The 19,757-nt window shown below is 40.9% G+C and overlaps 2 protein-coding genes across 2 annotated transcripts; one reads left to right on the top strand and one right to left on the bottom strand.

Moving 5' to 3' along the window:
* Positions 1–76: 76 nt before the first annotated feature.
* STKLD1 (serine/threonine kinase like domain containing 1) lies at positions 77–14,440 on the top strand. Its single transcript, XM_063352918.1, has 19 exons — positions 77–315; positions 849–944; positions 1,433–1,477; positions 2,791–2,865; positions 3,397–3,501; positions 3,709–3,779; positions 4,422–4,537; positions 5,027–5,139; positions 5,240–5,400; positions 5,851–5,981; positions 6,625–6,708; positions 8,061–8,177; positions 8,755–8,889; positions 9,821–9,949; positions 11,088–11,216; positions 12,150–12,278; positions 12,810–12,947; positions 13,266–13,345; positions 14,324–14,440. Exons 1-19 carry the CDS (start codon positions 301–303, stop codon positions 14,369–14,371), a joined length of 1,917 nt encoding a protein of 638 aa, XP_063208988.1. The 5' UTR covers positions 77–300; the 3' UTR covers positions 14,372–14,440.
* On the bottom strand, positions 14,232–19,721 carry REXO4 (REX4 homolog, 3'-5' exonuclease). The gene is made up of 8 exons (XM_063352919.1): positions 19,307–19,721; positions 18,608–18,966; positions 18,160–18,315; positions 17,748–17,941; positions 17,246–17,334; positions 16,579–16,653; positions 15,791–15,865; positions 14,232–15,071 (listed from the first exon to the last, which is right to left on the bottom strand). The coding sequence occupies exons 1-8, from the start codon at positions 19,481–19,483 to the stop codon at positions 14,970–14,972; spliced, it is 1,227 nt and encodes a 408-aa protein (XP_063208989.1). The 5' UTR covers positions 19,484–19,721; the 3' UTR covers positions 14,232–14,969.
* Positions 19,722–19,757: the final 36 nt, after the last annotated feature.

Here is a 19,757-nt window from a genome sequence, read left to right as displayed (position 1 = left end):
CGGGGCGGTGGCACGGGGGAGGGCGGGGCGGACACGCCCCTCCCGCGCCGCGCACTGAAAGCGCCCGCCCGCCCCCTTTTCGTCTCTACGGTGAAGGGACGCGAGGCAGGTGTGGGGTGGGCGTTTCATCCCCCGTTCTGTCCCTGCCCCAGGGGCTTGTAACGGCGGTTTTTTTGGTCTGAAAGTGTAAGAAAGGGGAAACGTCCCTTTTCTGCCCTATGCCTGCTGCTGATGGCTGAGGGGCTGCTCTCGCCCCTGCCCTAGGGGTCCCTCCACCAGGAGGCTAGGCCCTGTCCCATCATGGAGAAATACGAGGTGCTGCTAGAAGGGCCAAGCCCTTCCCGGTGCTGTAGGGTGGTGTGGGTGGTGCTGGGTGTGTGTGTGTGGTATATGGCCCTGGGGAGGGGTCTGTGGCCTAGGGGAGGGGGCGTAGGTACCCCCGGGGGTAGTACACGACCATTGGGAGGGGGTGTAGGTACCCCTGGGGGGGCGCATAGGCCTGGAGTGCGGGCAGGTGGCCCTGAGGAGGGAATGTGTGGCCTTGGTGAGGGTGTAAGCTGCTCTGAGAAAGGGGCCTACAAGGTCCTAGGGAGGGAACTGCTGGGTTGTGGATGGCCCTGGGGAGATGAGGGTTTTGTGGTCAGCAGGGGGGAAGTGAGGGGAAATGTCCGTGAGGGGAAGGCCTGTGTGTCTCTGGAGTTGGGGTGCAGATGGGGGTGCCTGTGATGCTGCTGCTGGACTGGAGGTGTGTGCTGTGTGGAGGGTGTCTGTGGGAAAGTGGTTTGAAGGGATTTTCTGCCTTGGTTGTTCCACTTCTTAAAGATGGGTGTCTCTCCTTTGCTTTGCAGGTGCTGGAGCAGCTCCAGCCTGGGGCGCTGGGCACTATGCTGGTAGTTGAATTGAAAACGGAAAAGGGTGCGGAGAATAAATATATAATAAAGCAGGTGAGAGAGTGGTTGCTAGGAAAACGAGAGTCCATTAGCATGTTTGTCATCTCTATGGGCCATTGTGACAGAAACAGATACAAACATGTTAGGCAGCTTGGCCACTGGGTAAGAGTAGGCTTACATCTTACTGTGCTGCTGTTTGGAAATAAGAAGATTCAGATCAGTTTATCAGAGTATTGAGGTTAGAAGTGGGGAAAGAGGAGCAGCTTATTTAGGGCCATCCAGTGTGTTTTCATCTTAGCTTACTGCTACTTTGACCATGCAGGAGAAAGACTGGCTAGCTGTTGCGGGTTCATTTAAAGCCCTGTTTCTGGCCATCTCCCGACAGCAAGACAGCTCCAAACATTAGACATTGGAGCTATCATTGAAAATTTATGCTAGTTCACACACAATTTGCAGTTCCAGTCATTTTGGCAAGATTGTTCTGGCTTAAAGTTTGGCTGTATCTATATTACAATCTCATCCTTGTATTTTGTTTGGTGCAGGTTGAATGCATTGAAGAAAACCAAGCAAATGAGGCCTTGAAGGAGGTATCAGTGCAGTTTTTCTTTACTACCTTGCTTACAAAGACCAAAGTCTTAACAGAACAAAGTCTTTTATCTACAAGGATTAACTAAGTAAATAGTCAAGATGTAAATCAGGTAGGACTGAGGGGTGTTCTCCCTGCCTTCTGCTTGAGCTCAGGCCAGGATTTTGTATTAATTGTTCCTGTATTTGATTATGTAGATTCAAATGGATAGCTCTTATCAGAGGATAGCCCTTTTTCAGGGTTTGTATTTGTTTTGTGATGAAGACAAAGAGCAAAGCTCATCCTTTTGGCCTTTAAGCTGAAGGAGAACCTTCGTCTCTTTATAGTTTATTATTAATAACTCGATTTCTAGTTAACATATTTCATTATGTATTAATTTCTTAGAGATGGACATTTTTTGATGTGAATTATTTGACTAGTTTTCTGCCTTTACAATTTTGTGCAAACTTGTTTCAATACCTCAGGTAACATGCAACATCAGAAATACCATTAAAATAGCACAATTTGCTTCCACAAAATATGTGGAGTAACACCTGATGGATTAGTCTCACCATTTCCAGTATGCATGACGTCTGCAGTTGAAAATCAATGAGAATACATGTCTGTACAGGTGCTTCATCCTACTCAGGAGAGGTGACCTCTTTAGGCACTGAGACTGGCTTTACTGATAAGAGTTTGATTCAGTTTTTCTGCTGATGTACATATCTATTGAAATAAATGCAGTTGTGCCAGCTGGGAGTGTGGCTCTTCTTAGTTTTTCTCTGGTGTCTGCACAACCACAAACACAACTATAGGAGGGTGAGTTGAATTCCTTTTACCTTTCACATCATCAGCAAATTTGTTAAAGTAATTGTTAGAGCCCCGTACGGAAACCAGTGTCAAGGAGATAAGCATCTCACTAGTGTCATCATATTTTCTGCGGTTCGAGCTTGCATAGGGATTACTGGAAATAACGTCTACACTAGAAAAATCATCTTGTCTTTCATATTCTAAGATGTGTTTTCAGGTTTGGATGTTAGGAACTGATGAAGAGGGTTGTTTACGTATCATCTCCCTAAGGATCAGTTATATCCTTCAATCTTACAAGGCTGTTCTGGCATTACATTTAGTAGAGTCTTGCTGAAATATTTTCCTTAACTTGACACTTGTACATGCAAATATATAACAGAGCTTGCACATTGAAAGGATTTGATCAAACATGCAACATGAACAAGTCAGAACTGGCTTAGGATATTAAAGGTCCTGTTCAGTGGGAAGGACTGTATAGCTATTTCAAAAGCTCTCTCTGTTTATTTTTTTTTTAAACCTATGCAGGCAATGGATTTGCTAAAACTTCATCATTCAAACATCTGTGCTTACCAGGAATTGTTTGTGACTTGGGATAATGAGGTGAGATTTGAAACAAACCTGCTTTTTTAACTCCTGAATAAACATGCTGAAAAGCTGTGAAGATACATGGATTGGAGTCCATCACATGGCAGTATTGCACCCTGACTCACGGATTCTGATGTGAATGAGTGTGCAATACTGATTTTCATGTTCGCATGAAAACCCTTTTATAGGGAGACTATAGGAAGCTGAAAGCCCTGACTTACTTATTTGCAGGTTTTATTCAGTGCTCAAGTAAAATTTGTGTTGATTTTACGGATGTATATTTGACTTGAATTGTCCCATATGGCTTCGGATAAGATGCTTGATAATGTTTTGTGTTTCTTTTAAAAAACAACAAACATGCTGTATTTTTAATAAAAAAAAAAGTAATTATTGTCTCCTCTGGGAGAGATTAATCATCTTGGAACACCTTGGTATTGGTGAACATCACACCCATCGGTTTGGCCAAGTGCTCGGTTTTATCTCTCTTACTGGATATGTTATTACCTGCGAACAATTAGACAATTTTGATGTAATGTTTTATTACAGATATCATCTCTGTTCCTCTGTCTGGTAATGCAGCACTCGGGCCAAGGAGATCTTTCATCTGTAATCAAGGAAAAAAGGCAGAAGTCAGAAAAAATAACAGACGTGGTAAAAAGTACAGAAGAGGCATCTGACTGAACTGACAGTCTCTCACTGCTTTTATATTTTTTCCCTTGTATTCCCTCTTTCTCAAAGTCCTCCCCAAAATATTGGAAGCACAGTGTTTTAGTGAAGGGTGGTTTTAGAAGCTATCTTCCAAAAGATATTTGGAAGTTATTCTGTTTGTTAGACTTTCATGTATATTTCCTTCAACAGGTGATTCTGAAGTTCCTGGGACAGATGGTGGATGCTTTGTTTTATATACACAAACAAAATATTTTCCACAGGTGAGTGGAAATCTTGTTCTCTTTGTCTGATAGGTCATTGTTCGTTGCAGTGACTGTTGGTTCAGCACAGCTGTTTGGAGGCAGGGAATTTTACAGTTCCAAAAGGGCGAGTAGGAGGTAGAAATTCCAGACTTCATATATAGATTCATTTTCTGTGACTTCTGAGATCATCTGTTTCTTGAGTTTTTTCTAGGATTATCCATTTGAGCAAGGTGTTCTCTCTGTTTGTTTTTTGTTGTTTGTGCTAAAAATCTAATACTAATTTTAATATTAGGATACTGACCGTATCTGTAAATGCATACATTTTGGTGGCTGTGATGGACAAGGTATACTTGGTGTATCTAAAGTAAGAGACAGCCATTGCATTCCATATTCGGATAAATTTGTGTCACAATCACAAATTTTAAAGCATTTCACAGTAATAGAAGAAAATAATTGTATTGCACTTGATTATCACTTCTATATAAAAAAAAAATAATCAAAAACCACAAACAAAAAAAACCCCAGACCCCTCACCACCACTCCATCTACTCTTCCCCCAAAATACCCCAAACCTTCTGATGTGTGAGGAGGCTGGGAACCTGTAGTTATGTAGCATTAGACTCTGATTTCACAGGCTGACAGAAAATATTTGTGTTGCAGAAATCTCAAGCCGTCAAACATTCTTGTGACTGGTGAAGCATCCTTCATGCTTAGCGACTTCAGTACAGAAACACTTATGACAGATGAGATGAAATGGAAAATAAGAGTGGAAGAAAGTAGATACTTGTTTTACTTTTTTTTTTTTTACTTTATGTTTAAAAGATTCACTTATGGTTAATATTTTTAGTTCTCAGAGTAAAATCAGCCAAAGAGGAAAAAAATTATCTTCCCTGCCCTTTCTCTGCGTTATACTATTTGTCTACTGAAGTATGAATGGTATATTCATAGGCAGTTGACTGCAGCATTAACTGTGTTCACAATTGAAAACTATAGATGTGTCTGTGAGTCTCGGAACTCTGCAACAGATACAGCTGGAATCCTTTTAGCTTGATACATACGCCGTAACAACTTAGAAAATTGTTCATTAGTTAGAGCATGTTTCTTAGTCTTTTGTGGCATATCACCAGTAAAAATTGTCTGATCTCTGCAGAATATCTCTAAATTATTTTTAGATGTAAAATGATTGCCTGCAGTTCATGCATGTGCAAGCAAAAACTGTATAGTACAGTGTCAGCAATGTTACCATATGATTCTTATTTCAACAGATAGCAAGTCTTGGATGGCTCCAGAAACATTTGGTTTTTCTTTTACTGAGAAATCTGACATCTGGTCTCTAGGCTGTATTCTACTGGACATGATGACCTGCTTTGTTCTGAATGTATGTAATAATGTTTTATTATAGATTTAAAATGTCATTTGCCCACCAGGATATCTCTAAACAAGCGTGTGAAAGCTCTACTGTTACTTACTCTTTACAGGCAGAAGAGATAACTTCATTACTGCAGAACATCAGACAGGATACCAGCCGCCTTGAGGGAGTTCTGGCACTAACACAAAATGGAGATAACAGCTCTTTGCCTTTATTTCCAGTTCTACTTATGATGCTACAGATTGAGCCCAGCATGAGACCCACAACAGAGTGAGCTCTGGATGCTTTCCCTTTATTTTTTGTCCTAAACCTCACCTACCGTCACAAAGATGGGAGTGTTAGCTACTCTTTAAAAGAGATTGAGTTAAGATTGCTGATATACTGCCTTGACAAATTGAGTTATTAAGAAAGTCAAACATTTGGTGTTCATTCAGAAGTGGCATTCTGATACGTGTAGATGTCCTTTTTTGAAGATTATAAATTCATATTGTACACAATTTTATAAGCCATTAACTTGAAGCCTAAGCATGGCTTCTCCACTGTAAGTTATTTCATTAGCCGTTTTGAAGTAAATTGCTTAAGTTCTGTCAAAAATAACCCAGTCTTCAAAGAAGTATTACTAGCTTTTTATATCAAAATGAAACAAAGCCTGTAGAAATTTTTTTTTCTAACTTACCAGTTCTAACTCATTGGTGCTGCTTTTCTCTCTTGTAATTCTAGGGATCTGACTGATGTTCCATTTATTAGGGAATGCCTGACTGTTGCTCGTGCCTCTTCAGTAAAACTGAAAAAGTCTTTGTCTCCTAGAATAATAGATGCACTCCTTGAGGGAGGAATCGAAAGTGTTCTAGGTAATAAGGAAAGTAAGATTAATATTATGGTGATTTTCGTAGGAAATAAACTCATATGTTTTCCAGTCAGCATATATTCTACTTGAAAATGAATTGTTGGGCATTCATTTTACTTGAAATAAAATGGGATGCTATTTGGAGGAAGGATCACTCTGCAGCCTTTTCTATAACTGGTAATCTTACCAGCCATACCGACTGCAGAAGTGAAATGGAGTCAGAAATCATTCTTAGAAAATCGGGGAGCCTCACTTGGTTGGCCTTCTAACATGTTTGCCAGCTTATGCCAACAAAGGACCTGTTCCGTTATTTTCCTTCTGAGTAAGGAAGATATTCTTTTCATCTGGAAAGGCTATTGGAATAATGCATTTAAATTTAATCCATTTAATGCATAGCCCTGCCCTGATTTAATATTCCATCAGGTCTCCAAAATATATAATACCAAAAACTTAGATTATAGAGGTGAATCATAATATTTTGTAATATTAAAATATTTGATGCATTAGGGGAGAAGTTTTTCTCTTTTCAACAATCACAAATTATATTATTTTAATTTATATGAATTCACATCTTGCACAAAACAGAAAATTTTAGTGCTTTTTCTAAGTGTTTGTATCAAACAGAAGAATTTTCTTGGTTTATGTAGAATTCATGCAGGCTTTCTGGGATATAGAAGCAGCACAGGATAAAGCCATTCAGCTCCTTGCCAGCTTTGTAAGAGATAAAAGTGGTAAGGCACTAATTTATTTATGTATTTATTCTGCTCGTTTCTTACATTTTGAGATGATGGGAAGAGGAAAAAAATTCTTATGAAAATAAATAAGAATGAAATTGTTCTCATGCTATTTCTCATTTTGGTAACGTACTGGAATAGACCATTAGTTGATGTGACTGTGTTGATGCTTGTTTTGTAAATGCTTATGTTGAACAGCAGCTGTTTTGCTGGGTAAGAAAAACGGGCACTGGAAAAAAAACTTACTGATATTTTAATTGGAACCAAGGTGAATTGGCAAACTGACATTTGAAGAAGGTAATTCATATCAGTGTTTGGGCAACTTGCAGGCAATGCCTAGGGCTATAAAACTGATAGAGCAAAAGGAAGCTATGTGTGTCTGTGTTCTGTGTGTCCAGTAAAGCTGCGTGAGTGAAGACTGTGTATTTTTTCCCAGCATCTGCACGTTTTTCAGACTACTCTTTCAGATCAAGATTAGTATTTTCAAAGCACCGTGTTAACTCAGTTACAAAACGCACTACCATTTGGTAGTGGTAGCATTTTAATGCTGGCATTGGCTTAGATGTTAAAACACAGGGGTGCTCATAACTGTAATTGATAAGGAAAAAGAATAATTTGTTTTTTTCCTTAGAGTTACCTGTATCTTCAGATCTGTTCATGAAGAAGTCTTTACTCAGTAATACAGTGGGCTTTGATTTATCAATAACAAAATCAATGTGTCTGTCATTTCTCATTCCAAACCTATTGACAGTGATACAAGGCCATGAACACATCTGACTTGATTAGCGCTTCTGCACCATGGCTTGCTGTGACTGATGCGCAGATCTTTGAAGGTGCTCAAAATGGATCCCTAAAAAACATTTTTTTTTTTCCTCAACATTTTACCGTATGTTTGTGGTTACACTGAATAGCTGTATTAGCTATTGCAAAAACTCACAGTCTTCTTAGAACTAAGAGATCTGGTGAAATACTTCCCCCCACAGGTTCTGAAAAGCGTGGTTTTGGACTCATGCACAATGTTCTACCCCCCCAACTTGCTTCATGCCCAGTGAACAATGCCGGTGTGACTTAATGAGGAAGCTGCTGGCTGCACTTAGCTTGCATAGCTTTTTTTTGTCTTTAATAAGAGACATTTCCCATAGAGACTACAAAATTCACTCTGTATTGTTCCATCTGTACTTCCATTTTGTTCTCTTTGATTCAGGAATGTTGTTCTGCTGTATCACGTTACCCATAGGGACTCAAATTTATTTGAAACTGGAACTCCTGTGTTTTGGAGTATAGATAACCACTGAGCATTCTAAGCTGTGTAACTGAATGTTATCTCAAATCTTCTTTTTTCCCTGCAGCATTGCCCTACTTGCTAACGTTCACGGAATTGATCACTTTTGCCATGAAGACTCACGCAGATTCTATCAAGATACAAGTAGATGGTTGCAGTTTATTGCTTGAAATCCTTAGTCAAGGTACAGTCATAAGACTTCCAACTTACGCTGGGTAGTACATTCTATTTCTTGTGAAGTTAGATGTAGTAGATAAGGTTTGAAATAGGTTCAGTGGTGATTTTAGGAAACAAATTTAAAGCAGTAGAGGAATTTAAACAGCTTTAATAAGAGTCTGAATTCTCATGGACTTTCTTCAGGACTGGCATATGTGAATTTGGTGTTAATTTTAAATACAGGCCGCTGGTCTTAGGCGACCAAGTTTGTTTTCATGTTATGTAGAGCGTTGCTAGAATGTATAAATAAGAGACTCTCAGTGTTCTGGTATTTGATTTTCAAACCATAAAAGTGTTTTTTGGTCTCTTGTGTGGTCCTTGCTGTCATTTTCTTGGCAATTTACCCCAGTAACACCTGATAATGATAACAGCTTGAAAATAGCAAGAATTGTGTTTCAGAAAAAGAAAACTGAAAGTAACTTTTGGATATGTTATGCGAAGAAATGCTGTTAGTTGAATGTTTTATATGTGCTGACATCAGGGGGCTCAGACTTCATTCAAAGCCACTGAAATCTGTGTTCTGTTCAAATGTTTACCTTTGACAGCTCTAGAACAGGATGTGGTGGTGGCCCTGGATGCGAATGTGACCAGCTCTCTGTTAGAGACAGTGAGACAACACTCTGAAAATGAAGAGTTACTTTCGTTAGTCTGCACATTATTGATGATGATTTCAGCCAGTGGTGGGTTGCCTTGTTCATTTTAGGGGAACATTCCTACATTTCTACTTTTATAATCTAATCCAAGATATAATGCAGAACTCATGTCTCCACTGAGAGATGTGGATGTCTGTAGGTATTAGTGTAACAGTGGTAATATTGGTAAGATTGACTAGATACTGGCAAGATAACACTCCTGAAAGTATAAGACATACTGCAGAGGCTTCAGGTGCTTACAAAAATATATCTATTAGAGTGGTCCTGTATTTAATTTTGTTTTGGAAGCAAGCACAAACTATGCAAATAGTAGCCCTTGGGAAAATGAGGGCATAGAACCTGGATTCTATTTCTGTCTGTGCCATGGTGAATTGAAACCATTCTACCTAATTTTGCTACTTTGTTTTTTTCTCCTGAGATTGTAATTGCCAAATATTTATAGTAATTTTTACTTGTTTTCAGTGTCAGTTCAGCAGTCATCAGAAGATTGTTTTTATAAATGGTCACAGAAGTATTTAGCAGCAAGGGGATAATCTTAAAAAAAAAAAAAAGTACCAAGTTTCATGTACAGATAAACTTACCGTCTAAGACCAAACTATTTTTAAACAGCGTTCCCTAATTCTGAAGCTGAGGTAACTTGAATTGCTAAACTGCAAACATTTGAAAAATAGTACTGTATACCCTTTCAGTTCCTTTTCTGCCCTAAATCTCAGGTCTGTAATGAAAAAGGGTGGGTAAACATCCATTTGAAAGGGTCACTTGTGCCAAACACTATGCTCAAGTGCATTTTGTTAAAGAATTTAGTCTGTTCTCTTACTTTCTTTTGTCCAGCTGATGGTATCATGTTACTGGTTTGTAATCACTGTTTAAATATGGTTAGTAGTGCTGTCCGTTGCGAGAACAGCGAGTGGCACAAAAATAGCAGATTGTATAGAATTTCTTTTTCTGTGTTTTTCAGAAGTTGCTGCAGAGAATCTAAGGAAAGTTGGAGTAATTCCAGACCTTCTGTCAATTTTAAGAAATTTTCTTCATAATGAACAGATCTGCCTCTCTTGCTGTGGAGTTCTCTGGAGCTTGGCTGCGAGTGGTAAGTTAAACACAGCAAGTATTGTGCCTGGGTTCATGTGACTGAAAGGCAGCAGGTATTGTGCCTAATTGAGTTCACACATTCCTGTTGCTGGGAGTGGTTTGTTCTTCTTTCTCCCGTTCTGGAGAGCTGTCTTCAGAGCACTACTAGAATAACTTTTAAGTGATCCAGAGTTAAGTAAGATAAAACTAAAAACTAATCTAGACTTTTTAGCAACCCTTTTTGTGATAAGGTGTCAAAGTCAAATCTTTAGTGTTTAGGCCAAGATATGTCTTATGAAGACTGTCAGAAACAAAAGGGTACAGGCACGTTTCTGCTTTGTCAGTCGCGTAGTTTTGCTCCGCGCTTAGCAGAGCGAGTGCAGTGCAAGCAGCATATTAGATTAGGTATCAGAACAGCATTTGGAATGAATAGCATCTTATTTCTTTGCATCACACTTCTCTTGGCAGCACTGGGCTAAATCTTGAGTTGGACATCTCCTAGAGAATCGCTTTTCCAAAAGAATTGTGATTGACAAGGTGGCAAGTGTGCTCTTCCCATTGCCTTAGAACTAAACCAGCATCATCCCCACAGTGTTGGAGAGCCATGGGTGGTTGCTTGAGATGACCCCTTCTCATGAGACCACGCTGGGAGGTTTTTAGGGGATTTGTTTCTTTGACATGTTCTTGTGTAAGTGTATGGTGTTCTAATCATCAAGGAAGGCTGAAAGCACAAAATGTGCACGATTGCACTTTGTGTGTTTTATTCCTTCTGTGCAACAAACCACCCACTTGATTTATGTGACCAGCTAAATAGCCATCCTGCAGACCGTATTCTGTCAGAAAGGTGGCTACTTTTGGAGGTTTCTTGCTGTGATCTCCATGTACAATTTGAATGGCAGAGAAAACTAGTTCTTGGAGCAGTTCAGCTTTCTGCAATAAATGATACTATTTATTAGTCCTGTAAAATGCGATTTGTTTTCATACATATTAGGTTCATTCCCTCTGCTGTTGTCTGTACTAAAATAATGTTGCATTACTCCAATGCCATCATGCATTAAGGTTTTACTGATACAGTTTGACATACAATGTGCTTATGATAGTATTACTTGATCAAGTAACTCTGCTTGATGCCTTTCCTTTTCGTTATGGTAATTCAGAGAATAACGTGGACCAAGCAGTGATGAAAAGTGCTGTCCCTGTTACCTCTGCGGTCCTTCAGGAGCACCTCCGGAATGGAACAGTTACGGAGTCTGCTTGCTCGGCTCTATGGGCGTTGTCACTCCAAGGTGTGTTTTCCCAGTCCCCTTGTCCCTTGTGCACGGAGAAGGCTCGTACGCCAAACACGTCTGTCTGTCAGTGGTGATCCCTGAAATCCAGGCTGCTTGGCCTTAGCAGGCTCTGCAGATGGCAGCAGAGTTAGGAACTTGCATCCCTCTTAACCAGTCTTCCCTACACTTGCTCGCTGACACTCCCTAATGAAGCTATTTTTGACGAGCCGTAGCAATTATATAACTAGATGCTGCTGATGGGTGCTGTAACAATGGGCGGCTACAAGAACCTTGTTGTGCAGAGCATTATCTCTGGCTTATCTCTTAAGACCAAGAAATCCCATTTGTGTTACTCCAATGAACACAGCATTAGTGTTGTGCAGCGCGGCCTGGGAGGTTTGTTTTTATGCTGTTTGCTTTGCAAATTGGGAACAGTATTTCAGATTAAAAAATAAAACGCAAATCTCTATCGTGCACTAAGGAATGTATCCTCGCAGTACTACTCTGTCCTATTTCTTCCTCATGCAAGAATATGTTTATCTATTGCCCTGCGCTTCTGCCATCGTTCCACTGGGAAGAGCAGAGTAAAACACCCCAAGCAATTTCATTTCTAGTACCCACCAGCAGAATAGGTTGAGTATTCAGGACTCTCCCTTCCTTTTGGCTTGGAGAACGAAAGGGAATCCTGACATAGAAGATGTGTGAGAAATTTCTCCTAGACCCCTGGATCAACTCATGATAAGACTTTATTTGGCATTTTTTTACTGCAATGCAGGTTTTCACATGCTTTCTTTGTAATTTTATCACATAATTTAAAAGTTGTTCCAGAAACAGGGGGCAGAAGTTGAAAAGCTGATGAGTATTTTAAAGGTTTTTCAGTATATTGAAGTTTTGAGATTTTTGTTGTGTGGGTGTTTTTTTTTGTTTTTGCTTTTTTTTCTTTTCTTAAAGGTTGCTTGAGTGAAAATGACTATGAGCCCACAACAGCACTTTTACTGGATGCGCTCAGGATGAACCCAGAAAGACCAGTGCTGGTGAAGAACGCCTGCCTGGCATTAGCAAGCCTTCTAAGGCTATCTGGTAACATTCAGCAATTCTTTTTTTTTTTTTTTTTATTAATTGCAAATGAGCTCAGAAGTGGATGTTTCTATGTAGTTCAAGAGTTCATAATGGGATTGGGATTGACATCTGCTCTCCTAAATTAATCTTTTCTTGCAGGACTGGAAAAGGAATTAGTAAAATTGGAGGTGTGAATTTTTTTCTTCCCATGGACCCACCGTGCATGTATGAGAAGTACTAGATCAGCATAATCTGATCTATTAATAACTTGAGAGTGTGTTTTGGTACTTATTTTACGGTGAAGTTGTTTCAACTGTGTAAAAGGGAAATGCACAATCAATGTGAAAACAATAAACATTAAAATATCACTTCTGCCGTGCATGAGGGTGTCAGCTGAGTATATGGTCTTCTAGTTATTGCCCAGATATGCTTTAGAATAGCTTTTAGGAAGACTGAAAATAATGGGTAGTGCTAGCTGGAGCAGGGGATTGGAAAGCAGATAATTCAGTCTGCAGCTACCACTTAGCTTAGCAGTGTTTGTCTCCCTTTCAGAAATATCAGCTTTGAGATTTATAATGGATCCAAAAGGCAGTGGAATAAACCTGATCAAATATGCCTACCACCTTCACTTCGATGATCCAAAAGTGGTGGAATATATCTGTATGCTGATTAACGAGATGGTTCAGTATGGTGAGATGATGGTGGTGTTTGTCAAGTCTCTTCCTCTCCCCCAACCCCAAAAGATAGTAAAGAAAACCATAACAGCAGCTGCTCAGGGATGTGTTAGTTGCTCTCAGGAGACTTACTGTGTACCTGAGAAAGGAGGATAAATCGGAACTAAGAGTTTATCCCACTTGTTCTTGAATAATTATAAATGCCTCCCTGACGTTATAATGTTGTAACTTCATCTCATCTGGCCTTCTCTTTGTGTAGATCTGTCCCCTCCCTGCTCCACTTTAGCTCCTGCTGAAACCATTTCAGCAATTATTCTGTCCATTTGCATTACAGATGACATTGTGCCGAATACGCTGTCCCAGAAAATGGAAGAACTGCTGTCTGAAATAAAAAGCTCTTTTCCATCTAGCATGGTATGTAGAAGTCACTGTGATAACAAAGGGTGGATGCTTAGTACGTTATTTCTGGTTGTGGACTTCATCACTCTCAAATATCTGGAATTACATAGTGCCAAAATTTACAGAATTATATGTATATGGGGTGAAGAGTGAGTTTTTAAGAATATTTCTAACTACTGGAAACAAGTAGTTGGAAGGTTTTTTCCTTCACGCTTTATGCTGTAATTTAAAAAAACCCCACAACCCTATGTTCTGGTCTCTTGTGACACTGCATTGCATTAATTTACTACATTCTTCATACTAAAACAGGGTAAAGTTTACAGGAATAAACTGTTGAAACACCAGAAACAGTAAAGTTATTCAAGCTATTTAATGTGTTACACTAGTATTTCCTTTGCAATGACTTGCTGTCAAGAAACCAGTAATTACAAGTGTTCTCATTAAATCAATGAAAGTGGTTTGTCTTATAACTTTGCTTTTTTTAGTTACGCAGTTAGCCTGCTTACCTAATTTGCCTCAAAGACAGCTGCATGTAAACTTGTTCCTCAGTGTCTCCTGCAGGCATTGCTTGCACCACTTTAACGGACATGCAGCTATAAGGTAGTGCAGAAAAAAATGACAAAAGAGAAGAAAGCTCCCTCTTCTGTTGTGAATGTAATTTGTTGTTCCCTGTCCCCTGTTGAGACAGCAGAGACGAGACCAGAACGCTGCTCTTCTGCCAGTGCAGTGTGTGATGTGCAGCTGCTAAATCTCTGAAACCCATTCCTTGTTACCTTCCAGCAACTATTTAGATTATTTAAATCACAGCATTAATATTCAATCTAGTAATTACAGTTGCTTTGGATTTTGAGGAATCAGACTCCACATATGTTTAAAACACCACTCACTTTAAAGGCCTATATTAAACACAACATTTTTATTAATAAAGGAATATAAAAATAAGTGAAGCAACAAGGTAAACTTGTATTTGACAATTCTCCCATTTCTCTCCAGGAGATAACGACCCTTGTGGATTCAGCACTTTTGAAACTGCAGCAGTAAAAGAACAACTTTTTGTATAAGAACACGACTTGTTCACTTCTGGTTCAGATATGAAAGTCTGGATCCTCCAGAAATACTTTAAAAGATTTTTCTCACCAGAAAGATTAAAGTTGGGCCATTAATAATACATAAACAGTTACATATTCTGTTGATTTAGATACCACAACTGTGAGACTAACAGCAATAATTAAGAAGTCGCCTTACTTTGTAGACATTAAAATATTTGAAATAAAGATTTTAGTCTTGGGAATTTCAGCAAAGCAATGACAGTTTCTTCCTTCATTTATCTTAATTAAAAACCACTTTTTAAAACTTATTCAGTGTGTATATCCGTTGCAGAAATCGAACTGATGAAGTACTTCACAAATGCAGGTGTGCGTTACAGGTATTGTTTAAACACAGTAGTGGGCATTAGGCTTAGGTATCATCCAGAAAGGGGATATTACCAGGATTCTTGTCAGCAGCATTCACGTACCCGGTTAGGAAGTACTGTCTTTTGATTGATTTTACAAAGTAGCTGCTGTCAGTTCAGAGTTACCTCTACATTTGCCCTGGAATGTGACATGAAACCAGCAAACGCTGCAGATAAAAAAACCATTCAAGTTTTACAATTTTTGTTGTTAGGTTTGTTCTTAACAGCAGCTTCCCATTTCTTTTTCTCTAAGGTATACAGTCTCATAGCTGCTTGTGCATCCTGAATCTAAAAGAACAGAACAGGAGGGTTAATGAAACATAGCTGACGTGGCTTTAGAACATTCTTGTTAAGAAGCAGCTAAATCTTCTATCATTTTAATGCATCCTTTCAATTAACATTTCATAATCTCTTTCTAGCTTTAGGTTCTGTGCCTAGTGGAAGGGGATGAATATGCATTCAGAATGCATGGGCCACCACCAGGCTATGCACTTCCCTTTCTGATCGTGACTTGGAAAGCCATCATGAAAAAATACTCTTGATACAGCATCTTGGGGATACCCTCATAATTCCCCCTCTTTCTTCAGGCAATTCCCCTATTATATCTAACTGCCGCGATTCAGTAGTAGGCGCTCACGCTATTTTATCCCACCTGCTGTAGTACAACAGCGCAGAACGCTGCTTTTAAGGTAAGCAGTTGATACTTTATAATTACTTTTTTTCCCCTGGGGATCTTAAAATAACAAGAATTAATATTTAAACAGAATAGAGTTGACTTGTGCAAAAGTTTATGAAAATAAGGATAAAATCCAAGCGGCATGAGACACGTAACAGTAAGTAAGCTTAGATGGCATCCTGCTGCGTGCTGGCGTCCAAGCAGAGCCTGCTAACTTTCATTGCGAGATTCGAATGAAGCCACAGCATTCTGAATTGAGCCCAGATCCTGGAGCTAATGTGTCGTACCTTATTGACCTACCCAAACATGTATGTTCTGATGAGATACGTACCGAGCAGTGCTCTGATGTCTGCACTTGAACATTTAGCAGTTTCTCACAGAGCAGTTTCAATGATGGCCGTGCAGACTAGAAATAAAAAAGATAGAATCATGCTGTCTTGCACTACTTGATAAATATATGTGTGTGTATATATATATATTTTTAAAAAAATATTAGCTTAGGTGTATTCTTTAATAAAGTATAGCACATCTCAGCTTCTGCTGGTGAACTGGCAAGAATACCTCATGAATTATGAGATCTATGCATGCACTGCCGAGAGGATTTTATGTGTATTACCATAACCCTAAGATTTCTGTTCGGGGTGCTTTGTTGTGAAAAAGAAAACCTGACTATATAGTTACGAAACTTAAAATATCTCCCTATAATCCGAACCTTTACTCCACCAGTCTAAGCAGAAACTTGAAGCCATCTGTTTTTATATCACTATGGAAAAGATACCATTAAGATGATAAGCCTTACTGTAAGTGGAACTCTAATGTTTTATTTTGCTGTCCAGAAAAGCGTTATGAAGACCATGCAAGTGCTAAAGAATGGGAGAGCCACTGAGTTTTGTGCACAGGTATTACTGGTAATGTTTGTACTGAACTAAGTAACTTACAGATGTATTTCAAACACTAAGTAAGCATTCAAGTCGACTAGTATTTTCAAAGGACAAAAAGCAGGCGTCCCTGTTTCAGGTAGGAAAGAAGGAACAGGGTCAGAGAGAAGCAAGTGCAGGAGGAGAGAGCTAGCAGCTGGGACTCGGTTAATTGAGGTGCACCTTCCCAACCGTTTCTTACCTTGACCCTCTGTTTGAAGGGCTTGTATCTTTGCGTGTCACGTATTTTCTTCTTAGGATGATCAAGAAATAGGACCTAGAAGAGATCAGAGTTCCAGTCCAGAGTGTACTGTTGCATAAAACTTCATACAGCTGAATGTACAACTTCCTGCTGTTTCCTTCCGTTCATTATAAGAGATAGTTCAAAACCATGAATGGGCAAGACCAAGATCATCCAGACAATGGCTGGATTCAAGAAACACAGTTCTACTTTGCACAAGAAATAGAAATGAATCTGGAGGCGCCACCTGCAGAGACTACCTGCAGTGCTGGTACAGCATGACATGATGCCTGTCTCTTGTAACGATGACCAGACTGCCGAGCTTTGGGCGCTAAGCAAAGCATGCAAACAGCAGAGTTTTTCATCGTTCTGTTTCTTTCCTGGCTCTTCAGTAGGAGATCCGTGCTATTAGCAGCACAGGTTAGAAGTGGAATAACTTCAGTGGGCAAGTGACTAGGGCTATACTTGGTGCAGCATGAAATGACAAGAAACTGAGGGAAGAGCGATAAAGCTGTAGTTTCTAGGAGTTCAGGTGTGTTCATCTGATCCAGAAAGATGTATTAGAAATTTAATCAATCTTAAATTTTTGGAGCCTTGTCTTCAAAATAACAAATCTGCAGCCGTGTACCTTTAGATCATTGCGTAAAGCATGTCCAACTAAAATCCTTCCATGCAAGATGTCAGCGACCTCCTTCTGAACGGTTTGAAAATCTTCACCTAAAAATACCAAAGGAAACACTTTGCATTAGACACATCAGACTACTAAGCAAGCTACAATTATAACACTGCATTTTTTGGTGAAAGCAATTGTATCCTTGGGCCTGCGGTTACACGAATTTGTACGGTACACTAAACCCTCTGCTTGTTACAAGAGGACAGCACTAAAAGGAAATGTACTTACCATTATTCCCATACCATAATCCATGAGTTAATTTCTTCTAGGGCATTAGCGACCACTCTCTAAAGACGACTACTTCTCACAATTTGTCTTAGCATTCAGATTTCATTTTGTTTTTCATTAAGTCTAAGGCTTATCCAGGCTCAGATGATGAGGCTTCTGTGATAGCCTGTTAAATTCTCCCTCCTTAAAGAACATTTTTGCAGAAAAAAACCCAACCCCCAGCTCCTACCTGTATTTATATTCTCAGGGCGTATGCCACTAACAGCTGTTCTGTAATCAGTCACCTCTTCTGTAGGCTTGACGTACTTGTCATAAATGCACTTTCCAAATTGGTTCACAAGGGACACCCGAGCCACAATACTGTCTTCCCCCTTGGGTCCCACTCCCACCATCTCACAGTCCATGGCTACAGCCTGCGTCAGCCTGAAAGAGAAAGGACAGCTTGGTGACACCTCTGGCACAGGGACCACACAGTGGAATTCACCAGGTTCACGCGTTGATACAAACGGGAAAAACTCGGCAGTTTGTCTGTCAGCAGACCCAGGGAGATGTCAGCTTACGTTGTGTACCTGCAAATCACAGTTACTAGGAGATAATCTCAATGCCTCTGCTGTATTCCTTCCTGCTGGAATGCCACTCACCCTTCAGAAGCCTTTTCTTTAACCAGCACCTGCTCCACAGACTCTTTGGATTGCCCTGGTTCAAGTCCAAGATTTCTTCTGGCAATTTTTGCTGCTTCAGGTCCTATTGCTGCTTCGATATCTTTTGGATCGACGTCATCAAACCAGATTTCAGCCCTAGTAAGTACAGATTTAATTACATTTAACGGTCTTAAAGCTGCCTTGAATCTTTATAGTGTAGGAAAAGCTTATTTATTTTTTAAATTAAGAAATCAGCTCTGTGAAAATTAGTCTAGTACTGTCACTTATGCAAGTTTGTTTCTGTATCTGAGGAGCAGTGGCAGCATGCATCTTACTTCTCCCAAAATTTAGTTTGGAAGAGTGCAGCTGTTTTGAATGTACTGGTTGGTGCTCCTGAGGTACAATTCCGAAAGGAAATACTCAGGTGTTCGATGCGTCAAGTACTCACTCTTTGGGTTGCTGCTCCGCTTGCTCTTCAGCTTTCCTCCTCTTATGTTTTATATCACCTTTCTCCTTTAAAATATTGCCGTTTTTCTTTTTTTCTTCGCAGCCTTTTCCACCGCTTTTGGTGCCACTTAAATTCTTATCTGTTGCAACCCTGTTGGCTTTCGGCTTTGCCGAAGGAGGATTGTCTTTCGCAGAACCATTGTCCGTTTTACTTGTGGATTTGGCCTTCTCCCCATTCCCCTTCCCATTGACGGCTGGGACTTCTTGGCTATTGCCCGCCTTGAGTGGGTGCTTCTTTTTGCTGTTTGTTTGACACGTAGAGAGAGACTTGTTGGAGCTGTCTGCCTTTTGTTTCAGTAGCTAAAGAGACAAAAAACAAAAGGAAAGAAGGATTATTTCCCTCTGTTTTTGGAGGTCCTGAGGGCTCCTGGCATTCTGTCTCAGTGCTAAATGGCCCTGGACTCTCTAGCTGGCTTTAGGGGAATAACCTGCAACGGGACATCCCAGATCCCTGCCCGCACCACTTTACTTATTGGCGTAAAGGTTATTATTTTTTAAAAAAATCACCACCTACACCACGGGACGGCACGCAGAGAGGGGCAGCATGGCCGCGGCCCGCCCCGGGCCCCTTCCCCGGCCCAATGCCGCTGGGGGCAGATGGCTCCGGCTGTCCCCAGGCGCATCCCGCCGCCCCCCTCACCTCCTGCAGCGCCTTCCAGTTGGAGGAGAACTCCCGGGGGCTGCGGGGGGGAGCCGCCGCCGCCGCCATGTCGGGGCCTTTCGGCGCGGCCGCCGCTTCCCCGCTCCCGACCTTCCTCCTCCTTCTCCTCCTCCTCCTCCCGCCCTTCCCGCCGGCCGCGGGGCTCTGCTTCGCCATGCGGCACGACCCCGGGGCAAACGCGGCTCAACCGGGCCGGGGCTGCCGCTCCCCAGCCACGCCGGGACCGGGACCGCGCAGCGCCGCACCGGCCCGGCGGGGAACGGCGACCCCGCGCTCGGGTTCCGGGGCCGCGGGGGGCCGGGCGGCCGGTGGGGGTTTACCCCGCCGCCATGGCGGGGTTGTGGGGCCTGTCAGGGCACGGGCCGAAGGTCACGGAGCCCTTTTTCCCCCCCGCCGATCGCCCCACGTGTGTTTGGCTGCTGAGACTGGC

The sequence above is a fragment of the Chroicocephalus ridibundus genome, chromosome 15 (assembly GCF_963924245.1).
Source record: "Chroicocephalus ridibundus chromosome 15, bChrRid1.1, whole genome shotgun sequence".
Classification (NCBI taxonomy): domain Eukaryota; kingdom Metazoa; phylum Chordata; class Aves; order Charadriiformes; family Laridae; genus Chroicocephalus; species Chroicocephalus ridibundus.
This window is presented reverse-complemented; position numbering and strand designations above follow the sequence as displayed.

Excerpts from the sequence above, each read along its gene's own strand:
- STKLD1 (XM_063352918.1), top strand. Across the intron at positions 945-1,432 it reads ATAAATATATAATAAAGCAG|GTTGAATGCATTGAAGAAAA; the intron begins GTGAGAGAGTGG and ends TGTTTGGTGCAG. Across the intron at positions 6,709-8,060 it reads CTTTGTAAGAGATAAAAGTG|CATTGCCCTACTTGCTAACG; the intron begins GTAAGGCACTAA and ends TTTTCCCTGCAG.
- REXO4 (XM_063352919.1), bottom strand. The coding sequence starts at position 19,483 with ATGGCGAAGCAGAGCCCCGCGGCCGGCGGGAAGGGCGGGAGGAGGAGG. Across the intron at positions 18,316-18,607 it reads GCGGAGCAGCAACCCAAAGA|GGCTGAAATCTGGTTTGATG; the intron begins GTGAGTACTTGA and ends TGTACTTACTAG. Across the intron at positions 15,866-16,578 it reads CCTTCAAACAGAGGGTCAAG|TCTGCACGGCCATCATTGAA; the intron begins GTAAGAAACGGT and ends TTTTATTTCTAG.